We start from the raw sequence: 19,438 nt of genomic DNA on the forward strand, positions 1-19,438 counted from the left end.
TTTGACTGGGTAAAGGCCAGAAGTCAATTAGAAGAGGAGTGAGAGATCCAGAGGACATATCCTCAAAGAAAGACTGAAAGAGATGGGTTTGTTTAGCCTCAAAAGAGGAGACTGACAAGGGACATAACAACAGTCTTTAACAGCCTCAAAAACTGTTATCAAGAGGAAGGAAAAAAATCTGCTCACCACATTAGTCGTTGATAGGGCCAGAAGTAATAGGCTTAAATTGCAGCAGCAGGAATTTAGATTAGACATGAGCCTGACTATTCGGTTTTCATCCCTGTCCCTCACATTGGGCTCATTTAAGTTCACTGACATGGACATGCAGCCCACCTTAACAGAAAAAGCTGTGATGACAGATGGCTGTTTTACATTATTGTTCTCATATGCCCATCTATATCCATGGAATGTCCCTCTTGCTCTGTCTGTATTATAGCCCTGCATATGAGAGTGGGTGTCTGAGTCTTGATCTTTTTCTTTCTCTAAACACCTGTGTGTGTTGTTGCATGAAGTACTGAAGGTACTGGTTTTCCTCATTCTTTCTCTTTCTCTTTGGCCCAGCAGATTGTTGTCTCATGCATGTGGTTTGACTGTGAAGGACAGAAAAATGAAGAGCAGATGCTGTTTCAAGTGGCCTGTGAGAGGGGATTGACACAATAGGCCTTGCTGGTTATGTGTATTTGTGTGCTGTCAAGTCACAGAGAACTTTAAGGACTAGGAGAGGAACACGATTTAGCTCTTTTCCAGGAATCAAGGAAGCAATTAACCAGTGATTAAGAAGGGAAAAAGCAAACAGTATAATGAGGGGTGCATTTGGGGTGAGAGGGAGCCCTGTTAGTTGACTTTCTGTGTGAAAAATTTCTCCACCAAAAAGCAGTGCCCTTGATGGATGAAAGTCTTATGCTGCTGCTGAGCCTTAAGAATGAGTAACTTCTGTGTTGGCAGGGTAGAGGAGAAACACATCTTTCAGTATGTAAACATCAGGTGCTTTCTGTCTTGTACTGTTAGGACTGAGAATCAAGGGATTTGGGCCACTAGTATTGGAGGGGTTTTGAAGCTGCAATTTTTTGAAAAAGCGAGGAGGAAAAAAGAGTGTAATGGGTATTGCAGCCTTTTGTTTGTCTGCTTCTCTGCTTTACAGTCAGATCCGTGACAGTAGCTGAAATGTAAACATTGCTCCCTCTGCCAACAGGCTGTGTTAGCAATTCATGTATGCACAGTGGTTTCCTAACACACAAAGGTAATGATAAAACATTGTGAGTATGGGCCAATGTTACATGATGCCTTATGTATATAGTTCTTGTGTATGTAAGGTGTGGGAGGCGTGCATATGTGCACATACACATACTATATGTATGTAAATACATGGAACCCAATGATGTTTTACTATGATGAACCTAATTCTTACCAATTGTAAAACTGATCAAAATGTTACTGCCATGCCTCTCACAATGTGCTGCTTGTGTGCTTTACAAAAGCTGCTTTTAATTCAAAGGGTTAGGATGAGATAGAAGAGCTTGAGGGGGAGGGACTGGCTTGTTTTGGGGTTCATTTTGCTTTTTACTTCATGGGTTATCTGTGAACTTAGCACATATGCCAGGTACCCCAGTGGGAGTTTTTGACCAACGTGTTTCACCTGGAGATATGCTGGCTGTGTAGGTGGCAATGCTGTTTACTGATCAAAAACTTTTGCGCTGTTCGTTGCTCTAGTTTGTACTGGAGTGTAGCTGGTTTGTGCAGTCAAATGAACTTTTATTCACTGACAGTTCAGACAGGCAGTCTTTCAGAATGCCTCACTGACCTCCTCAGTACTGGAAATGAACATTCTTCCTGCAGACTACCTCTTACATGTTAGCCTGGAGAGCTGGAATGAACAAAACAGTGGAAAGAAAACTGTAGGGGAACAAACCTATACTGTCCCCTGGAGGTAGACACAGTGATTAAACAGGGAAGGTTTATCTCTTCTATTTGAAGGATTTGTAAGTTTTTTTGCAAAGAGACTGAGATCCTAGTAAGACTGTTTTGGTTAATACTTTGTTCATTCACTGCATTTATCTCTGAAACAGTTTTTTGGGCAACTGCCTCTGGATTTATGATGAGAGCATTTCTGCTACTCCCTTTTTGGTGGGCACAGCTTGAATGTGGACAACCAGACTAATCTGCTTGTTATTTGCCAATGGAATCTGGCATAGGCAACATGAGCAGAAATATAAATGTTCCTGGGGCTGTTGTTAGTGTAAAAATGTGGCTTTTGGTCACGTGTTAGCAACGTGGTCCTACTCGGTCCATTTTTTACAGTGGTAGTAGTTATGCTGGATAGGATTCTCTATTCCAAAAGCTTGTAGTGTGCTGCTGACAACCTTGCTCCTGATCTCTTTCACTGCTTTTCTTTCTTCTAAAGTCCCAGGCATGTCAGTGCCTTTTATCCCATGTTTGCTTGAGTTGCGTTTCAGCATTGATTAACCCACCATCAACAATCCCCTTGAAGTAATTACATACAAACGTGAACCTTCACTGGGGCCTGCCGGTGGATGCTGGATAGGATCCCATGGTGTGTCACAGTCATTGTTTACTTTGTACAAGATTTAATCAAATTTGTTCAGAGTATAAGGCCATCAGCTGTGCTAAGGCACTTGGGAGCATTGGTGGAACTGGAATGTGACCTCTTTGGGGACATGGTGACAGACATCTGTATAAATGACCTTGGGGAACCTGAAGTAACAGGTATTATACTGGATAGGGAACTTATACTGGCAGCAGTGCATTATAATTGATTTTGTAATTTGGGTGGATTTGGTGCTGTTAAGAGACTGAGAGAGAATGGTTGATGAGGTGGATGGGGGAGAGTACATTTGTACTTGACAGGTGAAAAAGGTCAAGGGGAATGAGAAAAAGATTAGTGAGGGGGAAAAGAAATGGTAGGTGTGTACAAGAGAAAGAAAAAAAGGAATGTGAACATGGAAATGAAAGGAATATGGAAATATGAACAGCAAGCAAGGTAAGAGCAGTGCATTAAAATAAACTGCATACAGTGGGTATAATGTGAAAATGAATGTACCCTTGGAACCTAAATTTTTGAGCATTCCCGGCAAGTTATTAAAATAAATAGTCTTCAAATTGTGAAGAATTGAAATTCTCAAACTGAGAATGTAAATTCTCAGTTTTCCTTATTGGATGACTCACAAAGAATCATTAAATGTAATTCTGGTGTGATGGAGCAAACTGCACAAAAAATATTGCAAATGGCATTGTTATCACCATCTTGAAAGATACAATGACTCGCCTGTAACACAAAATCAGCCAGGCTGTTTGAGGTAGAGACTTGCAAAGTGTTTGACCATCTACAAAGTTGTCTCTGTAGCTTTGTGTCTTGTGGGGTTTCACGCAGCCTTCTGAAACTTTTGGTGCTGTTCACAGGTCAAATAACTGCTGCCCTCATCTCTTCTGGAAGTTCTAAAGTTTCCATTTTGAGTTTAACAAAGAAGAGTAGAGTTTCTGGAGGGCTTTGCCAGTTTGTGCCATCTGGTTCCCAAGGAGCCTATTAATGTAGAGACCTGGCTGTCCTTTTGCTTGAGTACACATCAGCTGTTATAGAACCCATCAATGCAATAGAGCTGTAACCTGGCAGTCAAAATAGGCATCTCTGAACAATGGAAGTGTTGAAGCCTGTTTACCTATGTGTTATTTCTAAGTGCTGGATTCTATGGTGTAAAATAAAGATTGATTTCATGTCAAAGCTATTCCATTTGAGGATCATAAAAGCATATATTTTCAAAATAATGCTTAAACAGTTGCCTGAATATGTCTGTAGGTAGAAATAAAGTTTTAAAAAAAATCAGAATATGCTTTTATATATCATTAACATCTCTCAGTCATAAAAATAGCAATTAAGTTTGAAACACAGGCCTAAGGAGGATGCTTATAGACATTCTCCCAATAGCCCTGTAAGTAAGAGAAACTGTGACCTACAGGTAAAAAATTAAAAGTGTAATGCAACTCTCTGTAGCTAAAATTATAAGAAATTGATGAAATAAGACAGTTATCCAACTGAACATAAGAAAATAAGCAAAATGTCCTCTTCCTCCTGGCAAGATATTTTTATGCCCATATTAATCAAGTTATTGTCTGCAGTAAACATATGAGGATGCATATGAGGATTTCATAATGCTGGAAATGCTATGCGTGACTCATTAAACATTTATGAGGATAAAACATGAACAACAACAGAACAACCCACTACCCTGTAAAGGTTGGTTGTTTTGGTATGCAGGTTTTTGTATTTTGCAAAATAAAGCAGCTGTCTGACCTTAAGTCAGCGTGAAACTCCCCATGACCAGTAAGTCCAGCAACCAATGGTCCTGAGATGAGTAGAATGGGAAATTGAAACTGAGGATGTCCCCACTCATGAGTGTCCAAATATCCCTGGAGAACCAAGTTTTGGGCTCTTGGCCTCCATGATTCTGACTTCAAATCAGGGGATGCTGGAGACCAGAAGCTGTGGTTCTCTGTGTACTTATGGCCTTGAGTTTTCTCCTTTAGAGGCAGGCATGTTGGTAGGTGTTAAGGGTTATCCTTCAGTGGGTCTCTCTCCAAGTGAACCACTCTCCTATATTACCAAAATCTTATTTTTTCTCTTTATTAATTTCATTTTGTGTCACTAAACAAAGAACTGACCAGGTGAGAAATGCTTTTCTGGAGCTTTGAGTATCATTACTGAGCTGGTGGCTGCCCAGCATCAAATCCAGCTTTCATGCTTCAATGGACGTTCCCAAAAACAAGGGACACAATGTGGTTTTAAATCCTGCAAATTACTGGATTTATGTTTCCTATCCATTTCTCCTTCTTGTTCTATTTCTCTCTGTCTCTCATTTCCTTGGGTTGTAGCCATTTTGAATGGAGGCCATCTTCTCTTTTGGTCTGAGAACTGGACTGGGAGTATTTGAACCTCAAATGCAGTTCCAGGTCTTTTTAAATGTTTTATCATTGAAATTCAATCTACATAATAAATAAAATGCCCACAAGAAAGTGAAATTAACTGAATTAACTACCACTGGATAAAATAAAATAGGAAATAAATGAAGGAGAGAAATGTAGGCACTATTAACTGGGCATGCTTTGCATCTTCCTCAGTCCAGCCTGGCAAATATCCTTTTAATCTCTGTTTCATGCAAGTCCAAGCATTTTTAAGAGCCAGGAGGCTGAGTTGCATTGAGCAGGCATAAATTCATCATGCTGGCATAAATTGCTGGAACCAAGCTGCCCATCCAAGGTGTAGAAAGGGACTTACTATCTTTCTGTTGGGAAACTTGCACAGGTGCTGGAGAAGGGAGTTTTCCCTGCTTTGTTCTGACCGACCCTTTATTCCTTGCCCTTTACAATTGCTCCTTGGGCATTCAATCACATTGGCTTCCTTAGTCTGGCTCCAGCCCCAGTCTTGATGACTGCATTCAGTTTGTTGTTCTTCCCCTTTCCTGCCAAATTTGGCAATTCCTTTCTCTTTTCAATAGCCACTTGCCATCACTGAGCTAACTCTACAGTCTGAATTTCTATATTCTGACAGATCTGCTTCTGTCATTGGGTCAGAATGACCCATTCATGAACCATATTACCCTCCTGAATTTTATTCTTTCTGTTGTTCCTCCTGCTTTCCTCCAAGGCAGCCAGTTTCCTCATGTGCAGTCTGTTAGAATCCCAAGTCAGAAGAGAAAAATAGCCTGCCTAATTCAGGGTCTTTTTCTTAGCTAGATCCATGGTTTTCCTCTGCAGTCACAGTGATCTTTTATTCATCTTTTATAGAATGGGAGAGGTAAAATGATTTAAAGAGGTCCAGAAGGTCTCACGTCTCTTGTATTTTGCAGAGATTTCTTGGGTTTTTTATAGGATAGATGTTGATTGGTGGTGTAGGTAGATGAGGACATTCAGGCCTCTTCAGTTCTTCCCACTCCTTTCTCCTTCTCAGTGAAGGAGCACACCTTGCTGAACACTAACTTCAGGAAAGGGAGTTGAGGAGCTTGACTACTGCTTTGTGTTCTGGAGATGTTTCTTTCCCTGCTGAATATTCGTACTTGCTCCCTGCCCATCTGACCTGGGTGTTAGAACCCAGCATTATACCTCCTAACAAAGACAAACACTAACTTTCAAAATGAAGTGTAAGGCATTTTTCACGTGCTACTTTCCAGACAGGTGTGTTTGGGTCTGCCTCTGGTGATTCCCTTATGCCTGGAAACCCTGAACAGTTTCCTTCTTACTATGGTACCTGAGCTAATGTGATGACTTCTAAAGTTCTTTTGACTTCCTCTGCCCTCCTGAGTCACAATAATGCAGGATGCACTATTTTCCCTCTGGATCTTTCACCCATTCAAACTAACTTTCTAGACTTCTGTCCTGAAAAGCATGTCATGATACAAAATTATGTGACTAGAAGTTGCATATTCTTACTGTCCAATTGAAAGCAGATTTATCTTTATATCATTGAATACTGCCAGTATCCAGGGCAGTGTCTAGAAGCTGCAGTGTTAGAATCCTGTCCTCAGGGTGGTTTTAGTCAATAGGTACATTCTTTTGATGAAACATTTGTCTTGAACTGTATTGATTGAGATATTCATTTAGTTTAGTGCAGAGCTTCTGCTGCTTGTCTGATCTGCCAGCAGACTCCAGAAAAAGAACTATGGATTAAAAAACCAAGTTAGCTGCACTGTAGTTAAAAAAAAAAAAAAAAAAAAAAAGTAAGATCATTCATTAATAAATCAATCATAATTTTTTTTCTAAGAATTCAACTAAGCCCAGACAGCTCATGTATATTCTGGCTTCTATGGTGGTTCTTCCAAACCTGCTATTTCTGATTCCCTATTTGCCCCTCCTTTCTCTTCCACATGCTTGACCTCTAACAGCATTCCTTTGCTTGTCTTAAGGCCTTACATGTAATTTCACTCTCCCTTTCCCCCCAAGAATGTGATCCTGGCCTGAGTTTTCTAGTTGTGTATAGCAAGGATAAAACTCCTTGCCTCTCTTGGCTGCCCCCTTGTTTGGAAACTCACACTAAACATTTCCACATGGTTTGCACTCTTTTTGCACAGTTAAATTTTTCCCTTTAAACTTTTTCTTGTTTAAAATAACCCTCCAGCTTCTTCTACCTTGAACTGCTGGCACTGACCTCGCCTTGTAACTGCGTTTCTTTTGTAGCTTTTTGCAGCTTGAATCTCTGTGGGCTTTTAAATCTGTCAGCAGCCGCTACCAGGCTCAGTGTGCAATTTTGCTCACTGTTTTCACAAGTTTCCCAGCCCTGAACACTTTCCAAATGAGCCATTGTTGGGCTGAGTTAAAGAGGTATTGTATCTGCTTGGGCAAGGTTAGTGTGGGTGCCAGAATCTGTGTGTGCAGCATTTTAGTGCCACAGTCATCTTGACATAGGACCCCTGGACACTTCCTTCTCCAAATATTTCAAATACATAGGGGAAAAACTCAAACGCCTGCCAAAACTGATTCATTGAAACATTACTGGAAGATTTTCTTTATATTACTGAAACTCTTAATTTAGACATCTTCATCTGTTCCTGCTCATACAGTCTGCTTGCCCTGAAGACCATTCTTTTTTGTTTAATTCTCTTTATTAGCACCTAAAATTGGCAGTTTTGATTGGAGCCCTGTTCTGGTCAGTACTGGATTAACACAGAGGAAGTAGCAATTTCTTGTTTGATAATTTAGAGACATTCATTGGAAAAGAGCCTATTGTTATTCACCTTTTACAGAGGAGTAACCAAAGCTGTGGGATTTGGCACTCAGTTCCTGATCACAGTATTATCCTTGATTTTACTGTTGTAAGCTTGGCTCAGCTTTAAAGAGGGTATGTTCTACTGAGTTCACTTTTCTTAACAGAGACTAAATATGCTGGTCTGATCAACCTGATGTGGTACTGTGGATTCTATCCTTTATGTCTGAAATGCTGGATGTCTTTGATGGGGACTGTGTGGTTTAGAGAACAAACATCTGGAAAAACAGTTCAGCCTGTAGGTTGCTGATGACATGACAACTGGCTCATGGCCTTTGCTTGAAAGATAGAAAGAAAATAGTTCAATCTCTCTACAGAAGAGCAATTTGGTATTGCCAGCCAGGAAAAAAAAAGATGTATCAAACTTTCAGCCTTTCTCTAAGTGTCATAAGGAATGTCTGTGTCACATAAATCCAGTGCTTTGAGTTTTTCACCTCATTCCTTTCATGTGATCCTTCTCATCCTTCACTGATCATTAGTAATGGAAGTTTGACATGGGAGTTGTTCAGGCTGCCTCTCTTCATAGATTGTGCTCAAACAGGGAGAACTCAAAGTAGCAAGAAAATCATCACAAAACCAATAATCTTTGGAGTGTTTGGGAGCCACTAAGTCCTCTTGATTGAAAGCTAGTCAAACATGCCTGATCCAGAAACCTCTCAACCTATTAGAACTTACCAATGCAGCTGATGACTGGTTTTTCACTGTTTTTCTTTATCTCAATCTCCAGGATGAATTGGATCTCACAGACAAGAACAGAGAGGCTATGTTTGCACTCCCTCCAGAGAAGAAGTGGCAGATTTACTGCAGCAAAAATAAGGTACTACTGTTGTCCTCATTGGAGTTGCTCACCAATAAATTCTGTGTGCACGTTCATAACTGCATCTTGATTTGAACTGTGTGTTTATCTACTGTTTACTCAAGAACATGAATAAGTAATGGAAGGATTTTTTATCAGCATGGATTTGGCACAATTTTCTGATAAGTAATGTGTGCACTTGTGATTTCTGAAGAGGATCTTAACATCTTAAAATAGTACACTGTCCCAGTGTGAATACTTCACACGTTTGGGTTTTTTTTGTTTTCTTGTTTGTTTGGGGCTTGTGGGGGAGAATTGGGTTTGTTTGTTTGTTTTGTCTTTGAGCTAAAAGAACAACTATCATGGAAATGCATTAAGGAATTTTTAAAAACTCTTGTAGGTTGCTTAATATAGAAAAAGTATTGAAGTCTTTCAGAATGTCTTCAAATATCTGTAAATTACACATCAATGATGTGTGAACAGTGATGTCTTAAAACTTGGTAGTTCAAAGTCTCCCAGAGTTTGTAATAAGTGTTCCACAGTGCACTGGAAAGTGAGGAGCACCTGCTCGTATCACTTTCCATGTAACACTTCTCCCTTCAAGGTCTTCAAATTTCTGTCAAACCAGTAAAGGGACAATAAATCAGAGACTGATCAATAACACTAATATTTTATCACTGGCAGAATGATGGCCAAGTGAATGGATAAGTTGTGTCATTGCTGTGAAACTTCTAAACAAGGAATTTCTGCAGTAATATAGCACTGGAAAAGTTTTGCTGCTCTAGGAAACACATGGTCAGAAATGAAGATAACCCAAATAATATATTTATTGGCCATACATGTTAGGAGGAAAAAGGTGTGGTGGGTTTGTTAGTTAATTTTATTTCCCAAGTGTGCAAGTCATGCTATAAGAGCATCAGTCTTTAAACATAAGTTGCATAACAGAAGGTAGAAGAGGAGGTTTAGACTTCAATACTGAACCTGCAGATTTAAATCCTGCTCATGGTCATTCTGGGGGCTGTGTTTGCTGCCTTTTTGTCTCCAAGTGGGGGCAGTGAGGTTTCTTACCATGTAGTTAAAGAAAACTAGTTCAATCAGAGTGTTTTGCCTTCAGGGTTTTTTTGTTGGTTGATTTGGGCTTTTTTTAACTTTACACAGGCAAGTTAATAGAAATCAATTAATTACAGTGGCGCTGAGCTAGCAATAGAGCACAGGAACAGTCTAGGCTCCATTGTCTTCAGTGCTATCTCCATTCCTTTTTCCTGCTGGTACACAGAGTTTGCAAGTGGGGGGAAGGTGCAGGCTGCTGTGATTAATATCTGCTTTACATTTTTGCTGGTCAGCTCTGCTGGGCTTTTCAGCTCTGGTGGGAGAGGATCTATTTGTAGCTGTCTTAGAGACATCTCACCTCCTGGACCAGTCATCCTTGGCAGGAATATTTGTGGTTTAATGTATTTAATATGTTGGTTGGATTTGCTCATTACATTGGGGACTTAGTTTTTGTTGGAGTTTTTTGGTTGTTTGTTTTCCCCTGTGTTCTACAGCAGTAGATTTGCTATAAAGACTTGCAAAGTTAAAGAAGCTGCATACTGGAAAATCTTTATAATGCATTTATAACGTGACTTCAGTTAGCTGAACTCCAGCTATCCAAAATGATGTGCTAACTGGAATGGGATACCACTGCCAGATGTCTATTCATTACATTGTAGATACTTTCAATTACTTGAAACCTTAACTGTCCAGTGTTAGTAATTGTTTCCCTCATAGGCAGTCAGATGATTGGTGATGACACCTCTCTCTAGCCCACTACCTAATCCACCTATCATCATTGTTTTGCAGTGACAGAGAAGCCTGTTCCAGGCTTCATTTAAAAGCAAAGCCCCCTTTTCCTTGAAGAATTTTCAGTCTAATTTTAGCCACAAAGGCACCAATTTCTTAGTTGGCAGAACACTTCCAGCTACCCAGGACAAGCCCCCAGAGGGCTCTGTCTTGCTGATGCTGGGTTCTTGGCAAGCAGGGCCCTATGTTTTGAGATACGGCAAGTGGAAACACTACAAACTAGAAGGTCAAGAGGTGCAGACTAAGGCAACTGTTCACAATTGTTAATCTCAGGTGCCTTTTCTACTCTAAAAGTAATGGAAAGTCAGAGCTTCCTTATTTGCTCTAAAGGTGGTGAGATTAGTGTGCTGCTTAAACGTCACTTGCAAAAATGAAGACTAGTTGTTTGTAGACACACATTTATCTTGGCAGTCAGATGTTAGATGTAATCTTCTGTGGTACTTGATTCCAATGTGGTGGCAGAAAGTCACTATTGTATTAAAAAACTCATTCCACCTGTTCTTAATGTCAAGTCTTTCTGAAGAAATGGAGGAAGACAGGTAGGTCTGTGCACTGAAAGTTGTATGCCAGGGGCACAGCTTGCCAGTAAACAGTCCACAGTAATCAAAGGTGGCTGAAAACCGAACCGAAATTTCATGATTGTGAGTGATACCTACAGAGTAGCATTCACACAGTATTATACAGCCATGCTTGCTTTGGTCACTTTTGTCTATTCTGGGTTCATATTTGTGACTGTTAGTATTAAAAACAAGTTACTGATTATTTGACCTAAAAGAATAGCTCTAGCTAGCAGCTCTAGTGGGTGCTTTGCTCTCATTTGTGGAATAGCTATTTGCTAGGAATAAAGACTGGCCTCTTGGAAAATGTTAATGTCTTCTCAATCGCAGCTGTTCTCTACCTTGACATTAATCAGTACAGGATGGACAATGAGAAATGCAGTTGGCTTGATTTGTATCAGAGGAATCATTGATTAGTCACCACTGATGGCACCCTGACCCTCTACCCAAAGCTCCAGTACATGTACATGTAGAAGGAGCTTCCACTAATATTGTTAAGTAAGGCCATGTGTGGAAAATACAAATTATAACATCCTCCCTAAATTCACATATTTTATTCTGGTTTTGTTTAGAATAATCTTTATGTCTCACCATAAGCTGAAATTTAGACTTACATAAAGCACCTCTGGAACTCCTCTCTCTAGATTTCCTACAAGATATAAGTTTTGCAGGAATTAAATCAAGCACTAGACCAAGATTTCAAATTTATTTATTTGCAAATTTCCAACATCAAAGTTTAGAAAACCAGTGTTCTTCAGTGCTGTTTTACCAGGAGCTGATACTAGCATACATAATCTCATTAAATACCAATCAAGTAATTATATGGAAGAAAAAAATTCTTAGCTCATTTGTCTCATCTATAAACAAACTCATATTGGGATCCCAAAATGTGTAAAAAATGCAGATATTGCACTGCTTCAGCACACGTTGCTTTGGATGCAGCCTGTGTTTCTAAGAATGAGGCCTCATTGTGCAGGCCATAGCTCATTGCCTTCTGAACAACCCTACAAGCTGTTAGACTTATTGCTATTGGAAAGTAAGTCAAGGTGTTTTCTTTTTATGGCCTTTCCTGCCTCCAGAGACTAATTTGTATGACTTTGGCTGAACAGATTTTAGTAGCAAGCACACACATTTTGCACAGTTAAACAAGTTAGGTTTTTTTGCCTCTGTCTTTCTTTGAGGAAAAAAAAAATGGTAGCAAATCTTTTTCCAAAGTAGAGTCAGACTGGACTAGCTGTATCATACAGCTTCTTTCCAATCAAACAAAAAACCCCCCAATCTCAATCCTTCAATTCTAATAATATGTTGCGATCTCCAAAATATCTCAGTGTTATACTGTACTCTTGTGATTTTAGTGGTATCCTAAAATAGTTGCTTTGAGTTGATTGTGCTTTATCTACTCAAGTGACATTATTTAGACTCAAGTAGTGAGGTAATAAGCAGCACACTGAAACTTTCTGGAAGTAGACATTCATGGCATCTGAGAAAAAGTGCATACTTATAATCTGTAAATCTATTCTACGTTTTCTATTATGGGAAAGAGATTCTCCACAATAGCAAAATACAATATAAAAATTCAGAGGAAAATTTACCTGAACCATAGTCTGTAACAGCCAATATGCAGAAAATAGAAGAATACCCTTCATGACACCATCCTCTGCAATTTAAAAAAAAAATGAATTAATTATATTTTTCATGTACATAATGACGAAAAAAAATAATAAACTGGATATGAAAGTAGGAGTCAGGAAACTCCTTTGTTCCAAAAAGTCTTTGATTTAAATTGTTTTATACTGTCAAAGAATTGTCATTGTTATATTTATGCATAAATATATTTCTCTCTACCTGAAGGAAGGAATAGGTAGTTAAGAAACTTTTTGGCCATGTCATTGTCTTAAACATTTTCCCTGCACTATTTACACATGCCTTGGATACATACAGCATCCCTCTCCCCTTTCCCCTCATGCTGAAATATCTGAATATATTTTCAGATCAAGCACTGTTCATTCTTTTTCTTTACTGCACTTATCTGTCTTCTATGATGTTCTTGTGGTGAAGTTTCTGGGTTTGGGTGAGCTCACTGTAAGGAGCAGGAAGGACAGAGTAGAATGCACTTTTGTGTATTACACAATCATTAAGGAGTCCAAGTCCTTTGGACTAAGGTCACAGATCGGTGCTGAACCACTGAGGCTGCAGTCCAAATGCAGAGTGCCCCAGATGTCCTCCTAAAAAGTTTTACACCTCTCACAAAGAAGCACCATCACTTTGCATTCAATTATTTTTTCCTAACATCAGAGGCCATCCTCATAGGCTTTGAAATACTCTTGAGAATCCTAGCCTTAGTAAGACATCAACTTTTAGTAGTTTTACTGCCGTCTTTTTATACCATTTGCACCTCATTTTCACAAACTCCTGTGTTTGGTCCCATGTTGCCTGTCTAGCATTACTGAAGATAATGTCTACATGTCTGGTTTGGGCTTTTTTCTTTCTTTGAGAGTTTCTGTTTGAGCTTTGACCTTGAGGTTTGGATTGTCAGCAAAATGTCACCATAAAAAGTATAGCTTGATATTGTGCAGCTGGATACAGTGTAAGATACTTTGAAATCTCATGGAGGGATCTAAGCTGCTTTTGCAGCTTTTTATATAATTACCGTAGCCTACCAGGGATGAAGGACAAGATGGATGCAAATATAAAATCTTGAGTCCTCCTTGCCTTTAGGGAAAGCTTTCGGAAGTGAGTGAAAATTTCTGCACTCACTGTTTGTTCTAGGGCTGTTGTGCATCTGTGGTTTTGCACTGTAAAGCATAGTTTCAGATTGGTTAAGACAGAGAGACAGTTACTTTTGTGAAACATTTATATGCTAAAGTGAACTGGCAGGGCTTTTATTCTAAACCCTGAGATCTTTTCTTTGCATTTAAGGCTTCATAAGGAGGTTCTAAGAGCAGGAGACTGCATTACACTTGATGTATTTAGATAGGAGTTCACTTCTTCAGGTCCCTGCTTTAAAGTAGGAGATACATATTGAGATCACAGAATCACAAAATGGGTAAGGGACCACCAGTGGGATCATCAGTGGCAAGCAGGGTCATTCTAGAGCATATGGAAAAGATTGCATCTAGACCATTCTTGAATATCTCTGTTGAGTGAAACTCCACAACCTCTCTGGATGACCTATTCCAGTGCTTGGTCACCCACACAGTAAAGAAGTTCTGCCTCATATTTAGTTGGAACTTTCTATTTATCAGTTTCTACCCATTGCCTCCTGTCCTATTGCTCAGCACCACAAAGAGCCTGGCTTCATCCTCTTGGCATCCTGCCTTCAGATACTGATAGGCATTGATAAGATGTCCTCTCCATTGTTCCTTCTCCAGGCTGACCAGGCCAGCTCCCTCAGCCTTTCCTGGTAAGACAGATGTTCCAGTCCCTTAATCATCTTTTTTACCCTCCACTGGATCCACTCAGGAGCTCCATGTCTCACTTGCACTGAGGTGTGCAGAATTGGACACAGCACTCCAGATGTGGCCTCACCAGGGCATGAGCCACAGGACACACTACTTGGCTCATGGATGGCTTGTTGTCCACCAGGACTCCCAGGTCCTTCTCCACAGAGCTGCTTTACAGCTGGTCAGTGACAGCTGTCAGCCATGTGCTGGTCCATGGAGTTATTCTTCCTGAGGTGCAGAACCCTGCACTAACCTTTGTTGAATTTCAGACAGTTCTCCTCTGTCCATCTCTCCAGCCTGTCAAGGTCTTTCTGAAGGGTTGCACAGCCCTCTGGGGTATCAGCCACTCCTCCCAGCTTGGTGTTGTCAGTGAACTTGCTGAGGAGGCATCTGCTCCTCCATCCAAGTCATTGATGAACATGTGAAACAATACTGGGCCCAGTATTGGAACCTGGGGGACATCACTAGTGAAAAGCCTCTAACTAGACCCTGGGCCACTAGATCCCTCTGGGATCTGCCATTCAGCCAGTTCTGAGCTGTTCAGGAGATGATAGATTTTCCCTAAAGAAGAGAGAAAATGGATCTTCATCTGGTCTCATTTAGTGATATAGTATGCCAGATGAAGATCACACTATTGTGTTGTCCGAGTGTGGGTTTTTGATTTTGTATTGTCTGTTTTGAGTTACAAAAGCCTTTTGGGGTTCATCCTTTCTGTATGAAGACTGCCAAGCATGTTGTTGTCCCATAATAAATGAAGTGGGTGTTTTGAAGTTGTGTTTTTTTCAATTCTATCTTCTTGCATTATTTTTTCGTCTTTGAAATATTCTTAGAGTCTGTTATTGATTTGGAATATTAAACTGTTTTGGTAATGGATTTATAGCTTTAAGGAGCATTTAATGTGTCCCTTAAAAGTTCCTTTCTGTAGAGTTGTTTGTTCCATATGCGGTATCTGGGAGCAGCAGACATGAACACATGAGATGGTTTGCTGCAGTATTTGAGAAGCCATTTATAAGGACTCACAGTTTGATGAGTCTTGGATGTGACTATATGAGAGATTGTATCTTTCAGCTCTGCAGGAAGTGTTGAAGGGGAGTATGAGTGGATGTGGAGGTGGGTACTTTTACGCTGTTCCCTGGGAAGTCTGGAAAATACAGGGTAACCCTCACAGCATGTGTGATAGCTTAACAGCAATAGCAGTTGGTGGGCAGTAGGAGGCTGAAGAAGCTGCATGGGATTTTGAGTGCTTAGTGTAAGCAATCCCACAACTAGCGCTACTGATGACTAATCAATGAGGGTCTCTCATGGCCACAGGGCAAAGGCCAGCAAAGCCACACTGGATATGAAGAATTATACTTTATCTGAAGTCTTTGGTACATCAGAAAATTGCTTCTCTTCCTACCAATGCTTTGGAAGTTTGTGGCTGAAGGTCAGCTTCAGTCAACATTTTAATGTAACTCAATATTCAAACCTTGATAATGACCTGAACAACCTGATCTAACTTTGACATCAGCTCTGAGTGGGTCCCTTCTTCTTAAGGCCCCTTCCATCCTAAATTGATTTGTCATTCTCTAAGCTGTTCATAAAACAAACAAGGAAAGCAGCTGTATGGCCCTATAAAGAAAGGAAACATCAATAACGATTCATGCAACCTCCTATATACTGTCCTGTGTTACTGCTGTGAGGCCAACTCCTTGAAACAGGCAGTAGCAGATGCTATATGGTTCCTTCCCAGTGCCTGGTATCCATGGTTTCTTTCTGTTTGGGAAGACTGCATGACTTCCTTAGCTTAGAAGGCTGCTGGTGAAGCAGTCTGAAATGTAGAATCTCTCAAATTAATTCCCTGAAAATAGACTTGCATTTAGTTTGCCTAGGGCTCACTGGAAATCTCATAATGTTGGGAAGTCACAGTGGGAGAATGTTGCCCTTTGCAAACCATGGCATTCCTTCAGCTTGATGTTTGGAAAATGCCAGCAATTGTGGAGTTAACTTCCTTTTTTCCCACCAGCATCTGTTCCTTTTTCTGTTAGCAGAATGACTTCATGCTCAGATGTTTGGAATGAATTGTTAGCTTGATGAGGACATTGGGTCATTTCAGTGTCTTTAGTCTAGGTATGGAAAACAGGCACAAGACTTCAAAAATTATTTTTCTATAAATGCAAGTAGGCTTAAGAGAATCAAATTCAGAAACTCTGGCCTGTGACAAGTACAGGACTTAAAAGAAAACAATAAAATGCTGCAAGAGTGTCACTAATGCAGCAAACCCACACATTTCCTGATTAGTGGTGCACCTGGGCCTTTCTAGTGTGAAAGAGCTGTTTGATTGATGCTACCTGTTAATGTGTGTAGGGCTGAAGCACTAGCTCCCAAATTTGGGCAACACCATTAGCACAATGTAAAGTAAAGCCTAAAATTATATACATCTCCTTCTACATCATTTAATGCAGAGAATGTGTTCTCACTGGAAAAATAAAACTGAGGAATTCATGTAAGACACCATCTCATTCTATTATAGTTCCATATAATGAATTTAAAAATTTAATCTCACATAATTACAATATAAATCTGATGATGTTGCCCGATTACTTTTTAAGCAGGTCAGCATACTTGAGAAGAATCATTGCCTGTTTTTTATGGTTTCTCTTGGACCTCCTGTAATTGTTTCTTCATGTTTTTTACTTGTTATTTTTGCTTCTGTAATAAAAACCTCAAAGTGTGTACTTGAAGAGACACTATAGTAGACTTAATGATGATAGAGACTCCTCTTAAGTTTATTTTTCTTGAAGTCATTCTTGTAACAGTTTAAAGTGTAAGTTTAGAGTCAAGAAGGCAAAAATGCATGCACAATTCAGACAATACACCATTATTACGGCTTGGAATTGTGACACCTGAAAGACCACATTGTAGAGGATGTAAGAGGAGATCAGTTTTTCCAAGTTGTCTGCTTTATTTGGTTTATGTTTTCCACGTTGCAATGCCAACAGTTGCAGACTCATTTATTTATCCTAGTGTAAGAGGTTACCTTGAGCCAGGGTCTTGAAATTATATATTTATTTATGTATAATTAAAAAGTATTTTCTTCCCTGCCCCCCATGGGAACAGCATGGTCTATTTTTACCTCCTTCCACCCTCTCCTCTCCTTCTCCAACAAAAAAAGTTTAGTTGCTCCTTAAAAAGTGCCTTCTTACCTCCTTAGTTCAGACTGCTGAAGGCATAAATGTCATAAACTTGCCACAGTATTTGCTATAGATATTCTGAGTATGCAGAATTTGAGTGTCCATCTTGCAGGTATGTGTTTTTCAGGTGAGCTAGTAGTGCTTCTGTTGAAGTTAAAACTCAACAGTAATCAAAAATCAGGCCCAAAATAGTCCTGAGTTAGAAAATTGTCATCATCATGCCTAATGCTGTGTTTTGCATTTGGCTTGCCTTCTGTGGGAGTTTTGGGAGGACTCAGTGGAAGCAGATTTGACCCTAGCATGAAAAAAAAAAAAAAGGAAAAAGAAAAAAACGTTTATCCAGCTGTCATCCTACTAACATGGCATAATTTGATGCAGTTAAGAACAAAAATAATGGCAAGCAGTCCAGTTCTACTGCATGGGAAGTACATGTAAATGCTGATACCACTGGATTATGTTCTGTCCTTGTCTGTCCTCTTGCACAAGTTCTGATTCTTCACAATCCATGTATGAGCCTGTCCTGCTGATGGTATATAATAATAATGATAACAACACATACTCTGTACAATGCCGTTCTCACCATTTAGATTAGTCTTTGGTGGATATGCAAGAGCAAAGAATGTGTAAATAACAAACGCTTCTGTGGTGTTTGAGAAGCAAATTTGGCAGAGATCACTCTGAATTTCACTGAGTGCTCATAAGCCTTACAAAAGCTAGTGAATACTGAGCAGGAAGAGTTGCTGAATTCCTATCTTTTTAGTGAGAAGTTTAGAAATGGACAGAGTAAAGACTTATTGTGGGAATATAGTGACAGCCATGAAGAGAAAGAAAGGAATTAATTGCCTTCTACTTTCTGGAGAGTTGTTTAGTTTTCATTGCAGTCAGATGTGCCAGTTTCATCTATGCGCCTTAATTGAGGTGAAAGTCATGCTGTCTTCTGTGATAATTCAATCATCTGTTGAAAGGTATTTGGTACCCCAAGCACTTTGCAGATGTACTAAGTGAGGGGAATGAAGGCTGGGAGAAACAGTTTTACCTGAGTTTATGGAAAGGGCAGAGATAAAGCAACTGAGTGATACATCAAATACTGGGCTAGCAGCTTAAGAGCTGTGGGCTTCAGACTCCTTTCATTTCCTTAGTTCTGTCCAACAACTCCTAACTTTTTTTTTTGCTTTCTTTTTTTTTTTTTTTAATAGTAAAGGGTTAAATAATGGAGAAAAATGAAAAATACATTGGCTGCCCTGGCCATCTTACTGTCATCTTTCTTAAAAAAGGGCCCAGAGCAAAAGCAAACTAAAGCAATCAGTGTTGCTGGAAAAACAGACAGTGGGCATGTTATGAACAGTGAAGATAAACCTTTCAGAACTTGGTATTAAAAAATTCTCTTGTGTGCTTCCAGAAGGAACTTGTCCTAAATGTCTCTGCTGGCTCTAGGTAGGTGTGTCCTTGGTAGTTTTGTGTGTCTCTGAGCACAGTACATGACATTTCATTCCCATCATCAAGCAACATGCAAGGTGTTTGCCATGAATCATAGGTGACTTCATTTTATTTACAAAAGACTTTAAGTCATTACTTGCTGGAGATAAACAGTAGGACAAAAAGATAAACTTGGAGGCTCAGTTACACAGTCTGAGCCTTTCTGTGGCTTTTCACATTGCCTCAAGCATGCCAGGAAGAGGAGGAAAGGAAGTGAAGAAGGAGACAGTCCAAGTGACAACATTCTAATGTGTCAGGAATGCATTTAAAAATAGTGCTGTTGGAAAGGAGACAAGGTAAGCTGGTCGTGTAAGGAAAAAGTTCCTTTCTGTATCCCTGGAATGTTGACCGTAAGCTGAACTGGGTAATGGAAATGTACACACAAT

At 39.7% G+C, this 19,438-nt stretch overlaps 1 protein-coding gene across 5 annotated transcripts in view; it reads left to right on the plus strand.

Annotated features, from left to right (window-relative positions):
* The window catches only part of DAAM2 (dishevelled associated activator of morphogenesis 2), a 208,049-nt gene that overhangs the window by 100,727 nt on the left and 87,884 nt on the right, over positions 1 to 19,438 (plus strand). For all 5 annotated transcript variants that reach the window (XM_068185504.1, XM_068185503.1, XM_068185507.1 and 2 more), the window contains one exon: positions 8,496 to 8,585. In XM_068185504.1, coding sequence (XP_068041605.1) covers positions 8,496 to 8,585 — 90 coding nt within the window. The remainder of the gene's footprint in view (positions 1 to 8,495; positions 8,586 to 19,438) is intronic.

The sequence above is a fragment of the Anomalospiza imberbis genome, chromosome 3 (genome assembly GCF_031753505.1).
Source record: "Anomalospiza imberbis isolate Cuckoo-Finch-1a 21T00152 chromosome 3, ASM3175350v1, whole genome shotgun sequence".
In the NCBI taxonomy this organism is placed as follows: domain Eukaryota; kingdom Metazoa; phylum Chordata; class Aves; order Passeriformes; family Viduidae; genus Anomalospiza; species Anomalospiza imberbis.